The sequence below is a fragment of the Aythya fuligula genome, chromosome 5, assembly GCF_009819795.1.
Source record: "Aythya fuligula isolate bAytFul2 chromosome 5, bAytFul2.pri, whole genome shotgun sequence".
NCBI lineage: Eukaryota > Metazoa > Chordata > Aves > Anseriformes > Anatidae > Aythya > Aythya fuligula.
In genome coordinates, this window is record NC_045563.1 from 16,430,512 (window position 1) to 16,456,094 (window position 25,583).

At 40.8% G+C, this 25,583-nt stretch overlaps 1 protein-coding gene across 1 annotated transcript; it reads left to right on the plus strand.

The window, feature by feature from the left end:
* On the plus strand, positions 1 to 25,583 carry LGMN (legumain). Its single transcript, XM_032188670.1, has 14 exons — positions 1 to 78; positions 5,337 to 5,518; positions 13,193 to 13,290; positions 14,140 to 14,221; positions 15,231 to 15,316; positions 17,146 to 17,221; positions 17,524 to 17,586; positions 18,484 to 18,550; positions 20,228 to 20,346; positions 21,002 to 21,091; positions 21,780 to 21,977; positions 22,707 to 22,877; positions 24,000 to 24,067; positions 24,820 to 25,583. The coding sequence occupies exons 2-14, from the start codon at positions 5,381 to 5,383 to the stop codon at positions 24,857 to 24,859; spliced, it is 1,296 nt and encodes a 431-aa protein (XP_032044561.1). The 5' UTR covers positions 1 to 78; positions 5,337 to 5,380; the 3' UTR covers positions 24,860 to 25,583.

Here is a 25,583-nt window from a genome sequence, read left to right on the forward strand (position 1 = left end):
CCGCGGCCCGCGGTGGCCTCGGTGCGCCCCGCGCCGCGCCCGCAGCAATCACAGCGCCCGCGGCCCGCAGGCAGCGCGGTAAGAGCGGGCCGGGACCGGGCAGCGGGCGGGGGAAGCCAGAGTGGGGCTTGGGGGTCCGTGTTACGCCGTGGGGGGGGTTCATGGCTCCTAATGATTACTGATTAGCCCCGTAATTAGCGCGGGGCAGCGCGTCGGGGGGCTAGGAGGCGCGTGGGGAGCTGCCGCACCGGGCGGAGCTGCTCGGCTCTGTGCCCAGGGGCTCGGAGTCACCCCGGGAGCGGGTCCGGCATGACGAGTCCTGTATTTTATTTTTGTTTATTTATTTATTTTTTTTCCTCTGGGAAATGGTGCCGCCTCGCTGCTGCTGGGGGAAAGGAGCCCGCACGCAGCGGGATGAGTTCAGCATTGCACTGGGGTGCCTTGATTTAGCGCTGGAAATGCGCTGAGTTCAGAGATAACGCAGGAATCGGTTCTTGCTTTTGCATTGCAAGTGGCTTATACACCTTCTGAAGGTGTATTAACCACTAGACGCATTAGTCCTAATCAATTAAGCTGATTCATGAAGTATTTACATGTGGACTTTGTAAATAATGGTATTGCAACAGAGACCGTAATCTCCATCTCCTTCAAAACGTAGCTTATCAGAGGCTGCGGTCACAAAGACTTCTCCTTCCTCCCCTGGAAGTGTACAAAGAAAATCAGGCGAACTCTGCAGGGCTGAGGCGGTTTCGGTGCTCCAGCCCACGGACCGGACGGCACAAGTAGGTAGCATATTGCTGACAGGGCTCTGCAGGCACCAGGCTCCTGTGAGGAGGGCTGTCACGAGTCACATTGTTTGCAGAAGTCAGCACCTAAATGTTGTGGGGACAGGCTGGGTGCAAGCAGTACCTGGGAAAAGGAATTGTGGCTTGATTCTGAACACTAAAAGGTCATAAAAATGCTTTGAAAATTAAAGGTCATAAGAACAGCAGCTGGGAAAAAAAAAAAAAAAAAAGATTTCCAAGAACTGGAGTGATCAGCTGATCAGCATCAGCTAAGGCTGTTTGTTTTCTCCAGGACTGCTGTTAATTCATATGAAGGGAAAATGTGCATACGGCTTCTCTTCATGCAGCTCTTAGAGGCTGTGCTTGAGCTGTTTGGAGTTTAAGCTACTGGGGTGTCAACATCTCTCTAAACACCAGTGGAAAATACTTTGATCAATGTGAGCTACTTTCTGTAGCGTGAGCTGGTATCTTGCTGCTCTGAGACTTTTGATCTTAGTGGAGCGCTTCTCCAAGGAAAGGCTGGGAACACAGCAGGAGCAGGCTGCTGGCCAGCAGAATTATCTTAGCAGACCCGGCTGCTTCCAGAGGTGCTGCTAAGCATCCCTCTGATAGTAAGTCAGGGAAGTGTGCTAGCAATGCGATGCAAAATGGTTAAGGGACCTCAGGGAGGACGTGCAGGTTTTAAGAGGTGAGTGAATTACTCTGGTCACGCTGCTTACCGGGGCTGTGCGAACTGTGAGCGTACATACGATGGTCCTGCGTGCATGGGTTGGATGCTGAACCACTGTGTCTGCGAGATGTGCCTTGCTCCTGACATGGTCTCCAAAGCAAGGTTAACTCTTCCACTAGGAACACTAGGAAGAGCTGATGAAATCCTTTCCTATTTCTGGGGGGTTAACCAAAGCTGTAAAATGGTCTTGTGAATTTTCAGTTCTGCCATGCTTGATCAGTTGATCACAATGGATTCAGTTCTGATCATGTTTGTTTTGTGCAGTAAGACTCTTGCTTTGCATGCAGTTAGGATGGCTTGTGACAGATACTTTATTCCTTGCTTTCAAAAAAAAAAAAAAAAGGCTGTTTGCGTGCCTGTGGTAAGCTGGTCAGCCAAGCTGGTTTCTCTTCTAATACAACCTGAAGACATAGCATGTGACGGGAACTTTCTCTTCTCAGCTGTGGGTCAAGTACTCTTTCAACACAACCCAGAATGCAATCTTTTTAAATTGCCTGCCTGAGCAATCAAAGGCTTTCTTTCTTTAAACCAAGCAGAAATATGTATTTATTTTTCTCTAGTGTTTGGAAATGAGGAATGAAAGACCTATTCCCACTGCACATGTGTTTAATGGTTAAGCCTATCTTAAAAACTCCTCAAGAAACCTTGGGGAACAGAGCATTTCTTAATTGTGGCTTATTAATGCACTGAGGTGTGTCTAGTTTTTTTTTTTTTTTTTCTTTTTTTCCCTTTCTATTGTTAATACGATTTTATTATAGCAAAGGAAAAAGATAAGTGGGATTATATCATTAGAGACTATAAGAGAGGAGTGTTTTCTATCCTAAGTAATCCGTGACAAAACACGGGTGGCTTTCTAATAACAGTGCAAACATTGCTTGGCACTTTTTTTCCCGTCACTTCTGTATCGTTCCCAACTTCGTGTCAACAGAGATGAGAAATGTGAGGATCTGCATATCCTTGTGCTGCGTGGGAGGCTGTTCAGTTCCTCATGGAGGGACCGCCTGGGTGGGTTGGTAACCTAGACTTCGTTCCATATTCAGTCTTCATTCATTCCTCTGTGCCATGGGGCTGGCAGCTGGAGCGCCCGTGTCCTGCTCACCTGGGGTCCTGGCAGCAAGAGCTCTGCGTTAGCGTGGTCCAGGCTGTGAATCTATCAGCTGAGACACTCAAACTGTTTCCAGTTCAGCCCATAGCCCTCGGGAGTGTGTTTTCTCTGAAGTCACTCGGTTGCGTGGTGTGCCAGCAGTGGCTGTCCCCATGCGCCGGGTGCCTCTGCCGGGCTCTGCCCTCGCACTGTGCTGACCAGTGAGTGGCTGCCAGTGCTGCAGCTTCTCCTGGTACCCACTGAATTTGAGTTTGTGGTTCGCATCTACAAGAACTAAGCCTCATGTGGCAGGATCTCCAGCCCTTCAGTATCACTTGAACTGGTTAGTTCCTCTTTGCACTTCTGTAAGTACGAACGATTTTAGCTGGAGAAGTGAGAAGTTATGCTTTAATTAACATGGAAGAGGTTTCTTCATGTGAAACAAATGCTGAGCTTTGAGGGATCTGTTCGCATGAAACTTGGCTTTATATTCCAGCATGTCAAACTCAGTTAAGATCTCTATGTGTACGGTCTAAAATACATTGATTTTTCTCTTCTTGTCTCCTATTTCAGGAGTTAGGTATCCCTGAAACCGAGTAGTGGGGAGGAATAGGTTTGTTTATCTATGGCATATTTTGGCACTTGACAAAAGTTTTGAACAACTTGATATGACTCTCAGCCGTGATATAGGCAATAGAATAGGTGCCTTTTTTTGTTTGTTTCTGGATGTTGTAAGCACAGCCCATACTCAAGGCAGTTGTTGGTATGTTATCTGAGTCATCGGAAGAAGTGACAAGGTAGACAAGGCAGACTTGGCATACAAATTCTATGGCAGCACCATGACAAGAATTCACAAATGCAGCTAAACATGAGAGATTGTAGTTTTCTATCAAATCACAGGAAATTACTGCTCGTTCCTTCGTGTACATCTAACTGCTGAAGTAGCTAATAATTCAGCAAACCCTGTGTTGTTAAGTTACCAAGTATCGTTCTTGCTCTCAAATCTCCTGCTTGCAGGCAGTGCCAGCAGAGGCTTATTCCAGAAAGATAAGTCTGCTAGAGTCAAACGAGTTTTTGGAAGAAGTGTTGTCACAGCACTTAACAGTTCTTTTTTCCCCTCTCTGTTCTGGAGTTCACTGGTGTGGTAATAGCTCTTCCTGTAGAAAAAACAGTGTGCTGACATGACTTCCTTCACTTTGTGCTAGCTCCATCAAAAAGGAAAACAAAAAAAGTTCAAAAATATGTATAATTTTTTCTTTCCTATTACCACCTGCATTGCTTCTCTTGGTGACGAGGAGATCCAGTCTCAGAAAGAGCCATACTACGTGTTACATGAGCAGCTTTCAGTACACGCAGCCGCTTTGGGAGCGGGCTGGTTACTTCTCTGGTTCAGCCCCGCTTGAAGAGCTGCACATGGATGTTTCTGGCTGTGTGGAGCTGATACTATGTAGTATGGTAACGCAATACTGACTTCGGTACTGTTTAGTTATTTGGCATAGTGGTAGCTTTGGCGTTAGGCTTTCTGATGACACAGTATCGTTGGGGAATTCCCAGTTTTTATTCCAGTAAAAGCCACACTAAGTTGACTATTCCACTCTTACAAAACCTCTTATGTACGTGTGAGCAATGATCAACTTCCAGAATCTGTTTTTGTAACCAGACCAGTATCAAATCCCACACAGGATCATGCAGTTCTTAGGGGGACTTTGCTTTAGGATGGCACGTTGGGTGCAGCAGACTGTGTGACAGGTGAACATAACACTCCTCCCACTCACCCCCAACCAAAAAAGCAAACTTTTTGTTAGATATGGGCAAGTGGTTTGGTTTTGTAGCAAACTTAATCAGACGATTGAGGTGCTCAGGCAGCCGCTTAGTAGGGATGCTACCTGTCCCTCAAGAAAGTCCTCTCAAGAAAGCAGAAAATGCCATTTCTGCCTGGATTCGAAACTCTTCTCTGGCTCTGGTTTTCTGAATTTGGGTTCACAGGCTCAGGCCTTACTCTGTCACTGTGCAGCTTGTGCATACGCTTAACCATTGTGCAAAATAGATGAGAATACTGCTCTTTCATGTGGTACCCGTTCACATTTGCTCTCCACCAGCATAACAGGTTGCACAAATAGCACGAGGCTCTCACAGCCTGCACTTCCCCCCAGCCTCAGCAGCAGGGCTGTATCTTGCGCAAAACAGCACTAAGGGCTGTCCCCACCCTTGCTGGCACTGTGGGTACAGAGAGCTTTTGTGGCCCTCTGACCTTGCACTCCCAAGCAGTTCTCCGTGTCTGTGCATCATTGTGCCCACATCACCAGGGATTTGACTTCATGATAATGGGCTTGTTGCCAGTCAGCAGAAACCAGTAAATTATCCAAGCAGAGAAGACCAAGAGAGCAGTATTACCCTGAAAAAATTTCATCTATGAAATGCTTGATAGTGGTACTTGTCCTGTGTTAGAGATTTTAGTCACTGCCAGCTACTATAGAACAAAACAACCAGAGGGAGCTGAAAGACATGGTTGTACTGTTCAGGACTGCTTTCAGTTAGATTTGAAAGCTGACAGAAAAGTCTTGTAACTAGCAGCAGCTTGGTGCTAAGATCTGACCAGAAATTACACTGTGGGTTGAATTGTCCTTGAAATGCGCATACACAAGAAAGACATCTAGTTGTGGTACTGCTGGTGTTTGCTTTGGGTTTGTTTTTTTTGACTGATGTCCTCTGATCTACTTCTCTCAAACTTCTTTAGGGATTTTTTCTTCCTCCCATTTGCGGAATAAATAAAGGAGAGAGATGATATTGGAAGTGGTTGTGCTGCTGGGCTGTGCTCTGGGCATCAGCACCTTCCCCCTGGAAGAACCTGAAGATGGAGGCAAGCACTGGGTTGTGATTGTTGCAGGCTCAAATGGCTGGTACAACTATCGACACCAGGTAAGGACCACTGGTCCCACATGCTGACACTGACCATGCTCCAGAAAATGCCTGCTCTGGGATGTGCAGGGAGATGGTAGCTACCTAGGTTAGCTCAGCCCTTACGTCATTTGGGCAAGTGCTTCCACTTCTGGACTTCCAGGAGTGTGCGGAGTATTCTAAAAGAATAGCAACAAGATTCATGCACAGCCTGCTCTTTTATTGTCATTCTCATCCCCAAAATTACCCTCTGCTTTTCCCTTTACTATATGAATTTATTTGCTTAAGACTTTGTCCAGCCTTTCATCTTCTGAAAAGTTGTCATTAGCAGCAGGAGCTGTACTCTTCCTCTAGTCACACTTCTGTATCTTGGGACATCTGTATCATTTAGGCTAAATATTCCATTTTCATGCTAGAGCATCTGACCCCAACTTGCAGGTGAGTAAGTGATGTCTAGAATTAAACCTCATTTTTGAGAGACATGCATGTTTCTGTCCATTTGATTTCTTATATCCTAACATGAAATATCTCCATTTCTTCTCTGCCAGCAAAAGTCTTGGCTAAGGCTGTATATCTACAGTATTTTTTTTTTTGGGGTGAAGGACAAGGGTTCTTTTTATCCTGAATCAGTTTGCTCACAGTGTTCTAAGGCAAGCATTTCATGGCTATAGACTTGTGCTGCCACAACAAGGACACTGTGCACTGGGGTGCAGGGTGGAAAGAGGAGAAGAAACAGGAACTCTGAAAATTGATGCTGCTGTCAAAGGCAATGTTGTGGAATTATGGTGTGATTGCGAGTGTCAGGATGGACAGGACTGTGACTTAACTCTGATTAAGTTCAAGGCTTATAATCAGCAGTCAGGAGACTAGTCAGGAGCAGTTTTTTTCCTTTGGGGAATTCTTGGGCAATCCCTTAAACAGATTTCATCTACACTTAAACATGGTCTTTGTTAGATGGGAACATCTTGCTTTCATAGAGAACACAGTCTATTTAATTCTGACTTAAAGCATACATTTGTATGTTTCTAAATGTTAGAAAAATATTTTACTATTGTTAGTTAAGGTGGAACAGACACATTAGTGTACAAAACCAGTATTTTAGAAGTTAGGCTGTAGTAAATGTTCTGGGTACATATATCAAACTGACTTGCTGAACAGTTGAAACTTGCTATGTAATGATTATTTTTAATGCAGCTGCCTGTAAAATATAGAGAGACCTTATCTTCTTCATTTCTGTTGATTGAGAGAGGAAACAAACCTACTATGTGTTCGTTGTGCATGCTGGCTTTTAAATTTATGCCTCTCCTCCTTCTCTGCTCACAGTTGGTTTGGTACTTTCTGTGCAGTAATGAGCATAAAACTTGGTGAACCAGACTGACAACGTTCTCGCACTTGAAGAAGAACCTGTTACTGGCAAATGCTAGCTTAATGTTTGGACAAACTGGCTTTAGGGATTTGGGCAGCTCCTTGAACTGTAACCATTACCAGATAGCCATAAGTGATATATTATTGGCCCCATCATAGACTATTCCTATTGCAAATGAAGTCTGAAGGAAGGTATTTTTAAAGCTGAAATCTCAACAGAAAACAATTGCAAAACCACTAGTGTTGTACTTATCACTGCCCCTCCTGGCATGTCTAAATGTAATTATTCTGAGTTGTGCTTTGGTTGTTGCGTTGCTGTATAATCAGTCTTATTGGCTCACTTCCTCTAGGAGGAGTTAATGCTGCAACATTTGTTCTTAAATAAAATCACTTTTTGGAAGCTGTGGTTCATGAGAATTCCTTTTCTACAGTGGCCCAGGCACAGGGCTTTAAATAGTTCTGCTGGTGGGCCTTCAATAGCAAGTACTTCTGCCAGGTATAAGGAAGTTATGAAGGATGCAAGATGTAACCTTAAGTATTTGTGTCCAGTGCTAAGTCAGTTTCACACCAGCAAATTAACTTCAGAACATGGTCACTTGCTCATAGTTAGGTAGATACTTTGCAGGATTAGAAAATTGAGAATGGGGTTTCTTTGAATACCTTCATTTCTGGAGAGAACATTGACTAGCAATGCAAAATATCTGTAATATTTAAATCCTAGAAACGTCTGTATTTTAACCCCTACCTCTTGTTTCAGGTATAGTATTAGCGTTTGGAACAAAAATTAGGACACCATTAAGAATCCCGTCAAAGCTGTGATATCAGCGCCATAAAATAAGAGAGTCAGCGTGACGGATCCTTCACAATGGGATTGAGCTCCTACTGATCTGCTCTGGGCAAGTCAGTGTGCCTAGCTTCTTACAAAAGAGTTAATTCCCAGGAGGTGCAGTGCGTCAGAAGCCTGTGCTGTCTTGTCTAGCTGCCTCTTTTGGCCAACCTCAGGGGCCGGGCAGGAGTGAGCAGCCCTGGCAGGACGGCATACTCTGCGACAGGCCCAGCAGCTGGTCAGGGAACTGTGTATGTGCTACAAAGTGTAAGCTGGAAAAGTGTGTCTGGGGTATCAGAAATTTAGGAAAACTTTTTCCCTGCAAAACTGGCAGAACACTAGATACTTTTGAGGAGAGTTGGACAGAAGAGGAAAGGTACTGCAGAGAACTCAGGAGTTCTTACAGACTTTTAGAAATGTTATGCAGAGTGATCATTAAGGTCTTTGCATGTGTTAGTACTCCCTGCTTTCCAGCTAGGGAAGCAAAAACACTGTGTTTAAATGACGTGTTCTCTGGAACCACAAACCAGACTTGAACTTCCAGTTCTATACTTGATCCATCATGACAGTTGTGCTACAGTAAACATACAAGTTTCAGTAGAATAATAATTTTCAGTAGAGCAATAGTTGTACTAACAGAAAACTATGCAGTGCTTCAGAATTGATGATTTCTTTGCTTCATTCTTTGTAATTCTTCTACTTTTCAAAGGAGAAATTGCAGAAGAAAATACATTGTACTCTAATCCACTTTATCCTCCTGCCCCTGCCTTTCTTCCTCAGAACCTCTCTGATGTAGCCTGCATACAAAAGAATTTGTAGATGTGAATTTTCCCGTAAGTAGATACTCAATGTGACTGTTACTTATTACCAGACCAGACACTATTTCCTAAATGCCACTAAGCACTCATAATATCCCTTTGTAAGTTGAAACCTCAGCTGACACGTATCTGGGTTTCAATTGCTCAGTTCAGCTGTTCGGTGTACAGTTAATACATAGCACTGCATGTATGTATTACACTTAATGTTTTGTGAGCTCCAGTTGCTTTGCATGCTGTCTGCACATAGCACAGTCAAAACGTACTCTGCTGCCTTCCGCAGTAGTTACCTGGTGACAGGATGTGTTCGTCTGACTACGCAAACATAAAAGGAGGGGGAGAAGGTTCATTTTTAAAAATGTGTCTAATTTCATACATGAAAATTTTTTGGGAAAGTAGTCCATCATTGAACACTGTGCAGACTCCAGCAGCAGTAAGTTTGTAAAGACTGTGCAGACCCTGCAGAAAGTTAGTTTGCACCTGTAACCTCAAGGAATCTGAAACTCCTTCTAAGACTTATCTGTCAGTGGTCAGAATCCGCTGTCAGTGGTGCAAACCTCAAGTGTAGGCAAGATAAGGAAAAAAACCACTGTTTGCACTTATCTATGCTTCAGATTCACACCTTGCAGGGCACTTGTTTTCCGTTTTGGTGCCTAAACTGGGACTGTTTCCACACCAGGATGATCAAAACTTGTCTTTTACAGTTATCTGATCAAGTTCTTAACATAAATGTTAAATGTTTTGTATAGTATACAGTCTAATGTGATAGGCTCCCTGTTATTACAGAGCTAGCCTACATATAGACTTATGCTTGGTGATTCTCCGTTCTTCAGTGTTTTTAGCCATATCTTTAGTATTTTTGATTAGACAAAAACAGTGCTTCTTCTTACTGCTGTGCTTGTACCAGCTAACTCCAACCTAAAGTTGGTTTTACAAGTAGATCAAGCGGAGAGACAGACCAATTCTGTCTGGATACCCCAAAAGGCAAAAACGAACAGTGTCAGTGGAAAAGTCTGCTGTGAAATGCAGTCCTACCAAAGGCAGAGCACATACTCAAGGAGGAAGAATAGCTTTAAAAAATTAAAATGCTGAAAATATAAGCTTCTAAATTTGCATACATGGTTTTATTACTGGTCACTGTTTTTAGTCTTGCACTTAGTGAGCTTTATGGGTCAGGGGTTGGGCTTATGAAGAGTTTTGGGCACTATGAAGCAGAGCAGTTCCTTAGTTAAGGACAGTCCGTATAAATTCTCTGGTTGTTCAGTTAACAGACATAAAGGATGCCTTGGCTACTCGGCTTCAATTAGCTTTTCCTCACTGTGCTTATCAAATTGTAAGTGAAGCTATGGGAAAAGCTTTCCTAAATCCTTAATACAGGTATGGGTTTTGACTCATTGACTGGTGTTTAAGGGCTGGAATGAAGCATGGCTGACATTTTCAGCCCCGAGCAGAGCAGGCTGAGGGGAGGCCTCATGGCGGCCTGCAGCTCCCTCACGAGGGGAGCAGAGGGGCAGGTGCTGAGCTCTGCTCTCTGGGGACAGCAACAGGACCCAAGGGAATGGCATGGAGCTGGGACAGGGGAGGGTCAGGCTGGGGGTTAGGGAAAGGTTCTGCACCCAGAGGGTGGTCGGGCACTGGGACAGACTCCCCAGGGCAGTGGTCACGGCACCAAGCCTGCTGGAGTTCGAGAAGCACTTGGACAACACTCTCAGACCTGTCAAAAAAAAAAAAAAAAAAAAGGCATTCTGCTCAAAAGCTGTATCACTGAAATGTTTAAATAGCTTTATGACAGAGGAGAGTGAGGATGGTTGCCTTTTTTTTTTTGTTGCTGTTGTTTTCTTTTAGAGTTTTCTCCCAGTGCCCATTCCAGGATAACAGGGGAGTTCCACCTCTGATCCCTGTGATTTCAAGATCGAAGAGTTAATTACTTAAGTGAAATTAAGCATAGATCTTACATAGCAGTTTGCTGATACAGGAACAGGTTTAGAGGAACTTGGGAATAAAAGATCTGAACCGTCCCACTAACAGTTTCCGTTACGACTGGCACCTGGGCTGGGTTGTGCAGGTGCAGCTGTACAGCTATATATACCTTCTCCCTCTTCTCTGCTCTTGCTAACAGGACAGCTGCTACCCACACCAAATCATGACCACAAAATCATGACTTGCATTTAGTGATGGCTTTATACAGTAAATGTTCATAGCATTCATTTCACTTACAAAATCAACAAGAATAACACCAACTAGAGACCGGGAACAATGTTAGTTGTCTCTTTTAGGGTGGTTTAAATGTATAGCCATGTCACAAATACTTCTGGAAGAAACAAGGCTTAAACAGCAATATTTGATAGGCACTTACTGATCAACAGGAAATAGATTCACATATGCCTCCCTACTCTAGCAGCAGGCTGTTTCTATTCTGGTTTTATAGAGATTATTTTTTTTCAGTGTGTGGGAGGAAACAGGACAAGCATATGACCAGCATCAAAGGTGGCTTGTCTGGTCAGCTAACTTTACACACAAAAAGTCATTTGCTCAAAACTATTCTAGCTAAACCAAAGGAATTTTAGCAGCAAAATATATTTTTGCTACTCTAGCCTATGTTGGTGGTACCATTGCATTACCAGTAGGCACAATTCTCTTAGCAGAAGCCTTAAAAGGTTGAGACAAACCCCAAACAGGCATAAGTTAAGGTTGTTGGGAATTCATGTGTTTTCATGCACAGTAGGGAATTTAAATTTACCACCAAGATCTGAGTGAGACAAGACAGTGAGTAAACAGTCAACGAATCAGAAGGAAAAGAAGACACCAAAAAAGGCTGTTGACATTCATTTACAAAGCTGAACTAATTTTGGATACTTTGGTCTTAATTTAGAGTACTTCAGAAGTTCCTGTGGGCCAGGCACGTATCTATGGGAGCACAGACACTTGCCAGTTGAATATGTTGGCATTCTGTCACTATAATAAGCCTCAGCATCTCCTTGTGTTGCCAGCCTGTAGCTCTTTCTGTCAGCCTAACAGAAGCAGTGTACTGTGTCTTGAGGGTGAGAGGAGAGCCGTGATCTCTCTACTCATCAGGCTGTGTAGAGAAGCCCAGATGAGTGTTTTCTACTACTTTGGCCTGGCTTGATTCTGAAAATCAAATATATGTGTAGTCAAATCTGCACTCTAGTGTTTTGTATCACACGGGGTACCCTTATAACTGGGTTTAACCTCTGCCTTTGACTTGTCGAGGCAGCAGCTGCCATAGTGCTGTACAAGGAAATGGGGAACTCTGAACAGTGCAGATTGCTTGGGACAGGTGGGAGAAAGCCTAGCCTGACTCACGGAGTAGGACATGGAACGGCTTTCGGAAGGATAGTTTAATGTTCAGGGTTAGTTGCGTGAAGAGATTTTGCTGTGGGAGAGTTCCTTAACAGTGAATGTGCCTCGCCCTTCCCGGAGTCTTGCACAACTGCCAGCTGTTTTTCAGCCACACTTGGGAGATAAAGGATTTTAAAGCGGCAGGATTTTACAGCATCTTTTTAGTTAAACTAGTGGAAATCGCTAATGCACCTAAGTCAACTAAAATTTAGGAGGTCCACATAAGCCACTTTAGTTTGGTGTATGAATTAGCAAACTAGACTAGTTCTGCAGAAGTAAGATTTAAAGCTTACTTCTTGCCTACATTTGGAATTTTTATTTGTTAGGTGAGATTTCTGCTATTAAATCTGCACAGGTTTTCTTGCATCTGGGTTTTGTAGTTCAGGAGTTTAAGTGTGATTGCTGATAACTCGTTCAGTCATTCACAGGCTGCAAGTCTAAAAGAAAAAAAAGTATGTGCTGAGGTCACTATGAATTTAACATTCTGATAGAGGTGCATACTTGACTGTAGTAGTGCTTTAATGAGTATTGCTGTTTCTGTGCCATCAGAAGACAGTTCTATAAAGAAAATGTGCTTATTCATATCCTCTACAGGTCAGAAAAATATCCCGAACAGAAAGCTTGCAATTATGTTTTCCACGGAAATGTTTTCTTGCCCTGAACTTGCTGTGGTGTCACTTTATGAGAAATACATAATTAAAAAGGAATTTTTCCCTAACTAAAATTAAAAACAAAGTTTTGTTTTGTAGTAAAACAAAATTAAAAACAAACCAAAAAAAACCACAACAAACTAAAACCAAATCTTTGCAGAGTTGAGATTGGTAAACTGTACTTGTTTAAGCCAAGGACAGTCTATATTATTCATGCAGGCTTGGTGCAGAACTAATTGAAATTGGTGGAAATCCAACTCCTTCTTCCTCTGCTTTGAATCTGTCTGTCAGTGCACAATGTTTTTGTTTAGATTTCCTTGCAGAATTCAGAACATTGCCGAGAACTTTTTGTTAAATTTTGTTATTTATAACAAGTATCAGTTAACTTCTGGATTCTGTTTAAATAGGAATTTGAAATAGGTAGATGGAGAGATTTTAATCATAGTCTTTGTTATTAATACAGCTATTGGTAGTTAGAGAAAGACATTGAGTTTTGGATTGAACCTGTGCATTTCAGCCCTCTAACAACCCTCAATCTCTTAAATTTGAAATTAAAATACTAGGATGGAGTTTCTTTTGGACAATAGCATGATCTTAGGTTGGCAAACTGTTTCTTCTGTTCTCAAAGGTCCATTAAAGTCTCCATTAAAGCTAGTAATGAAAACCTGCTTACTTCCAGGCAGACGTGTGCCATGCGTACCAGATCGTACACCGAAATGGAATTCCAGATGAACAGATCATTGTCATGATGTATGATGACATTGCAGATAATGATGAGTAAGTGTTGAACATGAACTGGTAACAAATTATGTTTGCTAAAATATGCCATAGTCACCAATATGTTTGAGTTTGTAGTAGTTTTGTAGGAACAGTTTTTAAAACTGCCTGAGATATGCACAGAGATGTTTTATGCATCAGCACAGTAGGTCTGCTTTGTAACATGCTCTTGAGCTTTTTAAGCCTTTATCCACAGCTCAGCATCTTTGATACTGAGGACTCCAGAGCTCCTTGTCAGTTCGTCATTGTTATGAGAGCAATTGATCTTAGCTCCCAGGCATAACAGTTTTCAGCAGATAACCTAAAAACACAAGCATGGGGAAGCTCAGTGTATGACTGAGCTTCTATTGAAAAGATGTTATCAGATTGAACAAAGAAGTGTATATGTCACATCCTTGGTCACTGTCTAGAGTGTGTTATTGCTTTTGATATAAAACTGTTCACTTACACAGCCTTTAATTCTGAAACAAACTTGAGCAGAAATCAGCAGATTTCATTTGCACAGCAGCAGTGGGAGCAGAGAATAAAGGGCATTAAAGACAAGACTGAAAGCAGGGAAATAATAGTATAACAGACCACCTGCCTGTATCCTCAAATTAATCTACACAATCTGAGGTAGAATACTTGAAGGTACTGTGAGGGCAAAGACACCTAAACTGAGCATCTGTAACTGACTGAAGGGAAAAGCTCTTTGCATTCTGTGTTGACTTAACAACACATGGCACAAGTACTCGTACTGTCTAAGGTAAGCTTGCCAGGCAGGACAGTTTAAATGTTTTTCTAGTTGTTCTGTGGCTGTTGTGTAGTGCATTACTAATTCTTCATATTTATGTCCCTTTAAACTTTCAGGAATCCCACAAAAGGCATTGTCATCAATAGACCTAATGGCACAGATGTGTATGCTGGAGTGCCAAAGGACTATACGAAGGAGGTAGGAATGAAACCCCATTCCCCAGGGAAGCTAAGATTCAGTGTTAGCCAGTGCTCTGGATAAAATCTTTTAGACTGTACCTTGCACACTAAAATGTACATAGTGTAAAATCCCCATCATGCATGAATTGGCATAAAGTTCCGTGTTCATTAGATGAATGTAAACACTAGACGTTTGGAAGTGAAGCAGTGGTCATAAAAGCAAATCCTTACATTGTCTTTCATTCAAAATTGTTATAACTCAATCTGAAGAACAGCTCTTTAAGATGAATTGTTTCATTAAGTCAGAAGACTAATGCAATCACTTGGTGATTTCATGATTTGGTATCTGAGTGAGTCATCAGTGCCTAATGTGCTATTGGTGAATGCAACCCAACAGTTAAGGGTGAGGGTGGAGTGTTAAGTTCAAGATGGGAAACTGTCAGTGAAACTAAAATCAAAATGATTTATTTAGGGATCTTTATTTATTTATTTATTCCACGCCATATCAGTAATACAGTTAAAAGACTAGATCCAGAAATTCTTTTGCCAGCGTAATGTAATGGTAGGGACCTGGATGTAGGGCTGAAGAGATAGGTGAAAGTGGGGCAAGGCAGGAGCTTTTTATTTGGCTTTACTGCCAGAACAAAAATCTCGAGAAACTATAAAGATTGAGTTGCATAGTGGCAATAAGACTGTTCTTTTATCCCCAGAAATTTAAGTAGGAACAAAAATGTGGATTTCCAATTATAACTATACAGAATGAGTAAATCTTCATTCTAATACAAAAGCACTTTTCCAGCTTGGCTTGCACTTTTATTTTTATTTTTTTAAGTGCTGAAGTATTGGAACAGGAATTACTTCCAGTATGAACAATACAGGAAACTGAAGAAGTACTGTTCTGAGCATCAAGGGCCAGCTAAACTTGCTATCTGTGCATGGGTTCTAACTTTCAGAAACCATCTTTCTAAATGAAGATGGTGTTCTTGTTTTTATGATCACATTTAATTTAAATCCTCTTAAATTCTTAGGATGTTACTCCAAAGAACTTCCTTGCTGTTCTTAGAGGGGATGCGGAAGCCATGAAAGGCGTGGGATCAGGAAAAGTATTGAAAAGGTAAGAGGAGTTTCATTTAGAAAATAATTGCATGTGTAGTTGTACATCGGCACTGAATTCAGTAAAAGAAGAGCGTAAATTAGAGCCTTTTACAACTCAAGAATGCAGCAATTCCAGGTCATTCACATCAGAGATACAATGGTTCTGGTTTCTGAAACTATCTAGCACCAACAAGCAACTGCTGACATTTGACTGGTATTGAGTCCAATAAGTGAAAATATAAAAAAAATCTTGAGGACAGTGTCAGCTATATTACAATATTTGTCATTTAGATGACAAATGTAAGATGTAAAAGTATGACGTCTATTTTCTAAGGTGTGGTATATTTCTGACAGTACTGCTAGCAGACAGTTATATCATGTTATAATTTTCTATATACACTATTTCCTGTAAAAACTTTAAAATATGAATTTGACCATTTGGAAGAATTAGCCTAAGTAAGTAAAATCGCATAAGTGCCTATTTCATCCAACAGTTCAATTTAGAGACAAAGCAATGAAACAAAATAGAAGAGTACTGCCCTGGCACTGGGGACAATAAAAACAGTGAAGGAGCAGGGCAAGAGTTGAATAAGTTATTGCTCTCAATTGTTTAAACTTCCTCATGAAGAGCTGAGATAGAAAATAATCTATGCAAGTCACATAGGTTAAAAGTTAATAAATCACTGTACGGTTACAAGATTGTTCTTTTCTAGTATCTGCAATGAGCCAAGCAGCAAATATAAAACATTCTTTAGCCTAGTTAAAAAAAAATTACTTGAGAACACACCTCACCTGTAAAACCTTGAAATTATAAGTCAAATAAAGGAGTGGATATGCATAAGGCCAAAGACTCTTAGCTGCTCAGGAAGACAACTTGAACCCAGTTAAAAAAGTCTTAGTTATTTACATTTCACCTTGGCCCAATGTTTTGCACTTACGGTGAAGAGTGAGAGAGAGAAAAATGCCTCCCAGCCTTTGCTAAGCTCTGTTGTGTGAATTTCAGTCAGTGCCCTGACTTCTGCTCTTGGGTGGGGCAAGAACTGTTTTCCTCTGCCTGAAAGCCTTCTAGAGAATCTTCCAGGTGATTTATAAGAAAAATCCCTTTGCAGATCTGGCTGTTAGGACAAGTTCTTAGTATCAGAAACATGATCTTTTTGATTTAGACTGCAATAAAATTCTACTGCAAACAGTGTGCCACGCAGATCTTAGGGCATCCATGCCTCAAAGCATGCAGTGCTCAACCATCTGCAGAGCCAGGTAGGACAAATACCAGTCTAGTGAAATGGGTGAGTTTGTTTATAGATCAGTTCTTTGTGGAGACATAGGGCAATGCTGAGGTGGCTATCTAATGCCATACGGATCACAACAAGGTAGAACATAAATACACATAAGGATCTTATTAAAAGTTTTTATGGTTATCATGTGTTACTGATGCCTTACCATAACTTAGTTATGAAATGATTTCATTTTTACTGAAATGCCCACAGTAAAACAGATTCCTCAGACAAGCATTAAAAAACAGTTGTACTCCTGCCAAGTACCAGCCTCTGCCTGATCAGCAATCAGTTTTCAGTCTGAAACATGAGGTGTAATTGACTGATCCCCCATGCTTGGGGGAATAGCCATATACTCCCGTTTTTATTCCTCCTCCAGATACCCATTTCTTTTCATAAGCATATGAAGTAGTATGTTTTAGGAGGAAAAACTACTACTGAGAGCAGGAGGTGTTTCAGCTGCATTATTTTCAATTTTTGACATGCCTTGGCATTGATAAGCAGACAGTGTTTATGGTGGTAAAAATTAGGTTGGAGGGGTTAGAAAAATTTGTTTGCTATTTTCTCTTTACAGTGGTCCCAAGGATCATGTATTTGTTTATTTCACTGACCATGGAGCTCCAGGACTTCTAGCTTTTCCTGATGACGATGTAAGTATTATGGGGGAGTACTGTGACATTTGTAATTAAAAAAAATATCTTTATGCAATAAAGATGAGGAGCAATACTCTCCTTATTATTCCAGTTTTTTGGGTCATCATTTGGTACCATGACCCATTTTTTCTAGTGGTAAATACTAGAGTGTTGTGTTTCAAAAGTACAAAACTGTAGCTATGTTTAAGGGGAAGGAACAAACGTATCTACAACAGTTGGTAGTTATTACTATTAAATGAATTGTGTGCGCTGAACAGTGGTTTTAATACAAGTTTAATACAAGCCTTCTTATTTTACAGCTTCACGTGAAGGACTTGAATAAGACTATTTGGTACATGTATCATCACAAGAAATACCAAAAGGTAAAGAAGCATATCTTTGTGTGATTAAAAGAGCGGCTGGCATGGAGGAGCGTGATTTGTCTTCAGTTCCAGTGTCATGTAAAGCACAGGGAATCTGATACTGCACAATTAAACTTGAATTAGGATTTTGAACTTAAAGGACTGATCCTCTCCAATTCTTCCCTTTTCACTTTTAGTTCACTGATGCTATTTGCAATTGATGCGGCACAGCTATAGCCCAGACTTTCGATAACGTATATATTCTGACCAGCAGTGGAGAAACAACATCTCTAACTACCGCACCCTCATAATGCATACCTGACTTGTCCTTCCTGTGCTTTGTTCGCTTCAGACTGTGCTCTTGCTACAGGAAGTTTGATATGCCTCATGTTTTTCTTACAGTTACTAATGTAGCTGAAGAGACTGTACCTTTTCTTAGAAAATTCTGTGTGTTTATTTCATCACAAGTTGTTTTAAGCTGAAAAACTAATATCTAGAACATTTTGGTAGCCTTTTTTAAGTAACTTTCTGTGGTAATCTGTCTATTATGGCTGTTGTATTTAGGACCACGTAAGTGGCCATTGGTTCCAGAAATGTACATGTAATAGTGGTACATTGCTGGGTCTAAAGATTGACCATGTTTTTGATTTGTGCTTTCTACATTGGTCATTAGATTCCTATGGATTCTATAGGGATGGTTTGCATATTTTTATTGTGACTGTTTTCCCTTTTCTATATAGTTAGTTCCCAAAAAAGAAAAATGGATCTATTTACTTTAATGTTTTGTTTTTGTAGCATTATGGATAGCTTTTGTTTTGGGAATATCAGGACAGGCCATTTAACTACAGCTGAAAAATACTGAAGGACTTTCATCCATTTGCTCATCGAATTTCTTAAGGTCTCTGATCTGTTTTATAGATGGTGTTTTACATTGAAGCATGTGAGTCTGGATCTATGATGAATCATTTGGCTGATCATATCAATGGTGAGCAATCAGTTAGCTGAATGGACTTAGATTTCTCAGCCTGTCATAGGCAAGACCTAAACAGATACTGTATCAAGGAGAGGTTGTAGGCACTTGCATGTACAGTTCTAGCAGGGATGCACAAGAGTTAGAGAAATAAATGTTTCCCATTTATGAGAAGTTCCTTTTAAAGAACTAACGGAGTCCTAGAAAGACCATGTAGGCTTTCAGTTTCTTGCAAATGAGAAGTTGAAAAAGTACTTCTTTTCAGAAACTACATGGTTGCCCTTAACAGGTAGCACCTGGCTTATACTGACATTTCTCAGCTTCAGCATTGTTTAACAGCAGGGATGAAGTTCCTGCTGATGGTTTCGCTGAGTAGCAAAGGCAACCATGGTATGCAATTGCCAAGCAGTTTGCTACCCTGATTTGGGTGGTAATAGAGGAAGTGCAACAATGATTTTTCAGGGTTTCTAGTCTCTGCTGTAGAGCTGGGAGCTAAGCCTTCATTAGCATGAGGAGTCACAACTCTTTCATGCTCTGCTTCGTGTCTGAGAGACCAGATGCTCTGGCTTTCTCATGGTTTTGAAGCTCTGATTCGAGGGAAGACCCAAGGACATGCCTGTCCGCAGCTTCCTGGGTCTTTTGCCCAGGAGCAGTCTGGCTAGCAGCCACCTGGACTTACAGCTCTGTCAAGAATTTGCAGAAAGTTCACACAGAATGTTTCATAGCAGAGGTTCTTCAAAAATGCTCAGTGAATCAGCATGTTTCAAAGTTTATTCTGTTAGGAATTTCCAGTCTGGTGACTGGTTTTATTGCTAGCTCTACTACTGATTTACAAAGGTGGAAAATTGACAATTCATGTATTAGAATAGGAAGCTGTCTTTGCTGGCCTTCAGCTGTGGCCTGCAAACCTTAACTGGTTACTTAGTAAGCATGTAAAAGATGCTAAGAAAGAGCACTTCACTGCACAGACAGGATTTGAGACTCTTTTTGGCTTTTAAACTGTAGATACCTTCTGAGTGGAAACACTGTAGCTATAGGAAAAACATGCACAACTTTTTTCATTCTGGAACTTGGACTTTTCTCCAGTCATGCAAATATGCTATGAGTTGACCTTGGCAAAAAGCCACAATAGCTTTTGTATTAATATCTACAAGGAATTGTTTAAAATATTTGTTGTGAAAGAGAGGACTGGAAATGCTGTGTTTGGGTCAGATCTTGTAGAGGTTCGTTTAGCTTTTCCCTCTGTGTAGAGTGCTATCCTGGAGAGAATATTTCTTAGAAAAAAAATTTTCTAGAATAAAGATGATTTATAGGATTTATTCTAAGCTTGGAAACAAATTCTCATCCTTGTAATTAGGAAAATGTATAGGCTGTCAGTGTGCATTGTCAGGTAGTTCTTTGAAGAGTAGTTTTTGACTGTTTTTTCCCCCAAGAAGTGCATATTCTTGTTTAAATGCTCCAGACCACACGGCAGCAAGGAAGGAGCTCTTAAACAGCACTGACGCTGATGAACGAAATGGCTTATAGGTTTCTCTTCTTCCTGTTATTTAGAAGTAAATGATTGACAACCAAAATCCTTAGGCAAATATATTGTCTGTATATATTATATATTTACTATATCATAAATCATGGAAGGGTTGGGGTGTTTAAAAATGAAACAAAACCAAAACCTACTTTCCATTGGTCTTACAGTTTATGCAACAACTGCTGCCAATCCCAGGGAGTCTTCTTATGCATGTTATTATGATGATGAAAGGCAGACTTATCTTGGTGACTGGTACAGCGTGAATTGGATGGAAGATTCAGATATGGTAAGTTAGTAGATAAAGTTTCTGCATTTCCATGCGTGAATGTCACTAGCCTTAGAAAAAAAATAAAAGTTCTTTTAAAGGATTTATGAAAATCTTTGTTTTCATGTGAGACTGAAATCAACAAATTGAGTCAATAAAAGTATCTATTTACTATTCAGAACCATATAATCTTTGTTTGGGCAACTAAATGTATTTAAATATATTATTAGTAAGATTAGAAACTGTCTAGCTTCTAGTTTCAAGTTTACATCATCTTAATTTACTAATCCAAGACAACATATCCAAATTTGTTAAACAAATTGGGCCATTCAGTAAGTTGTACCTCTTCATCAGAGCTCCTTACATACTGAACTGTAGCTAACCCACTTGCTAGCATCATGGAAAACAGTGATATTGAAACAAGTCTGGAATTCTTATGTGAGCCCTCTCCCTTCTTGCACATTTTCTGGAAGATTAGGTGCTCACTAAAAGCAATTTGGGAATACCCCATCAAATTTCACTTCCATTTTTACTTCTATGTGTTTCAAAGGTTGTATAGCTCATGCCCTGTACTTCCTTCTACAAGCTGGCACCCAAGACCTTTTCTAGGTTTCCTCACATTTTTATAATAGTTGAATTTAAGTAGTTGTGATTACATGGAAGTTTCTTCATGCAGGAGGATCTAAGAAAAGAAACGCTCCACAAGCAGTTTCAGCTGGTGAAGAAACGCACCAACACCAGCCATGTGATGCAGTATGGAAACAAGGTATGTATGTGAGTGGGCTTCCTGGTCAGATGTATTTTAGAACCTTTTCTGCCCTACACATTTGTCCCTTTAAAAACAATGTCATCTGTTGATTTTGGAAATGAAACTGTTCATCACACACACAGAAAATCACTTAGCATCAAAGAGCTGATGATCCTGATGCTAAAGGAAATTCAGGATACAAGTTGTCCTCCAAGATCTGCCTGTCATTTAACTCTTCACATCAATCAAGTATAAGAAGTGTGGTAGCCACTTCTAGGCATATTGTGAATATTAATGTAATGTTAATAAAACACATTGTTCCCTTGAACGGGAGGAGCTAAGAGGTAATACATCATTTATAATAGTCCTGTTTATTCAATGTGTTTATAGGAATACTTTAAATATTTGTCAAAATACCAGGCTAGTTAACATGACAATATTTTTCCCTTTAGAGATTTGGAAATAAAAGTTCCTAAATATTTGGCAGCCTTGATCTTGGAAAAAGAAAAAACAGAAGAAAAAAACAAAAACAAAAACACAAAACAACATAAAAAAAACACCACCACCACCACCATTTCCAACCCTATGAACTGCTTTATTTTTTCTAATAAAACAAGTTTAGAGATTTAGCTTTGCACAGCAAAGCCAAGATGCACTTCCTGCTGGAGTTTCTTGATGGTTTACTTGTTTATTTTCTAACTTTCAGAGTATCTCCTCTATGAAAGTGATGCAGTTTCAGGGCATGGGGAAGAAAGCTGCCCCCATTTCACTGCCACCTGTAGAACACTACGACCTCACACCTAGTCCTGATGTGCCTCTTGCTATCATGAAACGAAAGCTGATGGCTACCAATGACATGTATGAGGCTAGGAAGATTGCTGCAGAGATGAAAACACACCTGGAGGTAAGCAAAGAAAACCAAAACTAAATGAAAAGCAAACAACAAAAACTCCACTACACTACATGTAAGGTCAGATTTATGTCAGTAAAAAGCAATACTAAATAAAAATATAATGTTAATTGTATTTTATTATGTCAATAAAAAGCAAAGTCACACCCCAGAACCGGTGGGATTTCTTCCAGTTTTTGGAATTTGTAACAAAATTACTCTTCAGACTGGTAGCCTCTGTTTGATGGTTTATTCTTCCTTAAAATTCAGGGATCTGTTCCCTGAGGTGTGTTAAGTACTAATTATCAAGACAGATGTAAGGAAATGCAATAGTCAACCTTACAGCTTGTATTGCCAGGAAATTCCCTATTGCCTTCCATAGAAATTCTTGCTGGGAGGAATTACTCATTGGTATTAGAGGAACTCTTGTCACAGTAGGAGTGAAGTCTTCCAGATCAAAAGCTCCTGCAAAAGTGTAGCCATTATTGGTACTGTCTTCTGGCAGAACTCCAGAAGGAGGATGAGCTATTTTGTGTACCAGGAGTGTGTTCATCTCCCTAGTTTTCTTTTGTATGTTAAGAGACAGATCCAGACGATTGTGCCAAATATAAGAGGCAAAATTGAATCCCTTAAAGATCCCAAGAGTTGAAGGCCAAGAAGGGTTTAATGAGAAATTTAATTCAAAGTCTTCAAATTGGGGCTCAGAAAAAGCATGTTTTAAAGTTCTTCTTGTTTTCTATTCAGGCTAAAGAATTTATCAAGGAATCCATGCGGAAGATCATTACCCTAATAACAGGATCAAGAGAACAGACCAACCAAATTCTGTCAGACAGATCAACCATCAACAATTATGACTGCTACCAGTCAGCGGTGAACCACTTCAAAGCTCATTGCTTCAACTGGCACTCTCCCTTGGTAAGTAAAGTGTTAGATATAACCTGATACACATACTGGTAAAACAAGTAGTCATAAGCAGGTCTGCAAAATGAGCTTTTATTAAAAAGCTAGCTTGGGGCAGTCTTACAGCCTAGTTTTGGAGAAAGGGCGACTGATGTTTTTGGAAGCAGGAAACCACTTCCACCGTGCTTGTAGATGAACATTACTAAAAATACCTTTAGTAAAAAGCAAACAAAAATACTCCCTAATAGGTAAAGGTATCCCTTCAGGAACTCCTTCCTCAGAAATCCCAATATTAACTAAGCCATGTTGTATTTCTGCTTAAAGCATCGCTACTAGTAAAACAGGAACATAGCAGCACCACCACTCTGAATTCACAGTACATTCAGATTTCTCTATTCTGATTGCACATTGCATAGTTCCTTGCAGTAGCCTAGCTGATACTATCAAGATATCCATGATACCATGGGGTTGAACTCCCAAGAACAACGTATGTTTTAGGGCTTTTATTACTGTGTATTCTTCCTGGGATCCGAGCTGAGAACCAAATCTTGTTGTGCTAGGCACTGTTTAGCCAAGAATAACAGAGGTCAGTTTCCATTCCAGAAAACCCAACCCCAATGTCAGGCAAGGTAACCTAAGCAGACAGGTAGGATGAATCAGCATCAAAAAAGATTGATTTTAGCAGAAAACAATGGGATTAGCTGCCAGTTGAACGAGATGTAAGTACTATTTGCAAATCAAAAGCAGATGCAATCTCTCAGCTGGAACTTCTAATCAGCAAGGCTGCTAGGAGGTCACACAGCTCTGTTAAACTTTTAGTTCCTCTTTAGTGTTTTGGAAGGGGCGGTTGTTTGATTGGGTTCTTTGTTGGGTTTTTGTTGTGTGTTTTTTTTGAGTGCAATTGGTTAGATAGGTGGGCCCTCCTTAAGGGGTAACATGTAGCAACAGCTGAATTTACCTAATGAAGTTCAAAGAACGAAGTACACAGAAGAAAGATCTGTTTAGTCTAGTACTAGATTGTCAAGACTTGCAAATAAGTGCCTTGAATGTCAATAGCATCTCTGAAGTACTTCCACAACTTAGTTTGCATAAACAATTGCTTGTCATCCTGGTAATTATTAACAACGTTTATTTCAGTATGAGTATGCCCTGAGACAGCTGTATGCCTTGGTCAACATCTGTGAAGGAGGATACCCCATTGAGAGGTAAGGAGGTTCCCAGGCACTCTGCCTAGTTTTGTCTGTGGCTATTAAAATGCAGAAGCTAATAGGATGATAAAGCCTAACGCTACTGGCTTCTCATGTATTCTCTCCTCTGTTGACCATTCTGTTAATAAAGTTCTGACTCTAAAGCTATGAATGCTAATTTTGGAAGCCACGTCATTGTTATTCCCTCCCACTCATAAGCCTTTCCCCCCAGTAAGCCTTTAATTTCCTTGTTGGAAACCCTCAGGTGAATTTAAAGCCAGTCAGAGGATCCCACTGCATGGTATAACTTCAAAATAGCATGACTGATGGGTTGTACAGGATATGGGTGTTGCCCTGCAACTTCTGTACAATGTCACAGTGAAAATGAGTTGGGAATTGCTGTGTTTTCTCCTATGCCCCCTCAGCTGCTGACTCAGAAGACCACAGCACTTCTGGGTCCTCATCCTGTAGCAGGAAAACAGGAAAATAAGGGTCCAGGCTGAAGTGCTGTGGTAGCAGCAAGGGAAGCATGGTGTTGAAATTCTGATTCGGGAGGGTGTAGCTCATGTGAGGGGACGGGAACCTCGTGAGTCACGCAAGCAGAAGAAAAGGGAGGGAGAAAATCAGAGGGGTAGGGAATGGGAGGGAGGACTGGTAGTTTAGGCAGTGAACACGCAACCCAGAAGGCGAGGAGCTGTTTTGCCAGTCAGTTTGGGAAACAATTTGAGAGAGCCTGAAAAGATTCTCACTATTACTGTTCTCTGTTGCAGAATACACTTGGCCATGGATCAAGTGTGCCGTGGATATTGATGGAAACAGCAGCCTTGTAGTGTAACCCTTACTGCAAGTGGTAACTTCTCATAACTGCAATAATCCAGACTTCACATGCATGTACCACGAAGAGTCAGCCACTGTCCTGGAGCTGTGCTGGGAGCTGAGGCCACACGCAGTACGGCACTTGTCAGCGCTCTCCCCCGCATCCCCACCTGCCGCCAGCCCGGTGGTTTGGCAGAGCCTTTTGTCAGACCACGCGGAGCTTCAAGATGGATGATTTCTTTTGAAGTGTAATGCTCTAAGAATCTCTGGATGAACACTACAAGTCACCAACAGTGATTTGAATTCCATGTGAAATTTAAACATTGACTTAAATTTTGGGGAAAAAAATGTATACCGTTGCTAAGCATTACTTTTTTTTTTTTTTTTTTAACAATGTTAATGAATTCATTACAGTGACTAATTTACAGTTTGAGTGAAGAAACCAAAGTTTGTTCTTTAAGCTTTAACTCCTTAACAGTTTAAAGAAGTGTGTTGCATTGAAGAACTATCAAATGTTAACAGCGCAGTTCAACTGGGAATAGCAAGAACCTTTTTGGGTAGAAAGCATTGTTTCCCAAAGAAAAACCACAAGTATCTAATGCTGTAAATAGAGTGCCAGTATGCTAGAATTAAATGCATTTACACACAAACCTCATACAGTTCAGGAATTGTCTGTGAATAAAAATAAAGTTGGCAGTTTCATCAACCTACAGGGCAA

Excerpts from the sequence above, each read along its gene's own strand:
- LGMN (XM_032188670.1), top strand. The coding sequence starts at position 5,381 with ATGATATTGGAAGTGGTTGTGCTGCTGGGCTGTGCTCTGGGCATCAGC. Across the intron at positions 5,519-13,192 it reads GGTACAACTATCGACACCAG|GCAGACGTGTGCCATGCGTA; the intron begins GTAAGGACCACT and ends GCTTACTTCCAG. Across the intron at positions 18,551-20,227 it reads TTTGGCTGATCATATCAATG|TTTATGCAACAACTGCTGCC; the intron begins GTGAGCAATCAG and ends TTGGTCTTACAG.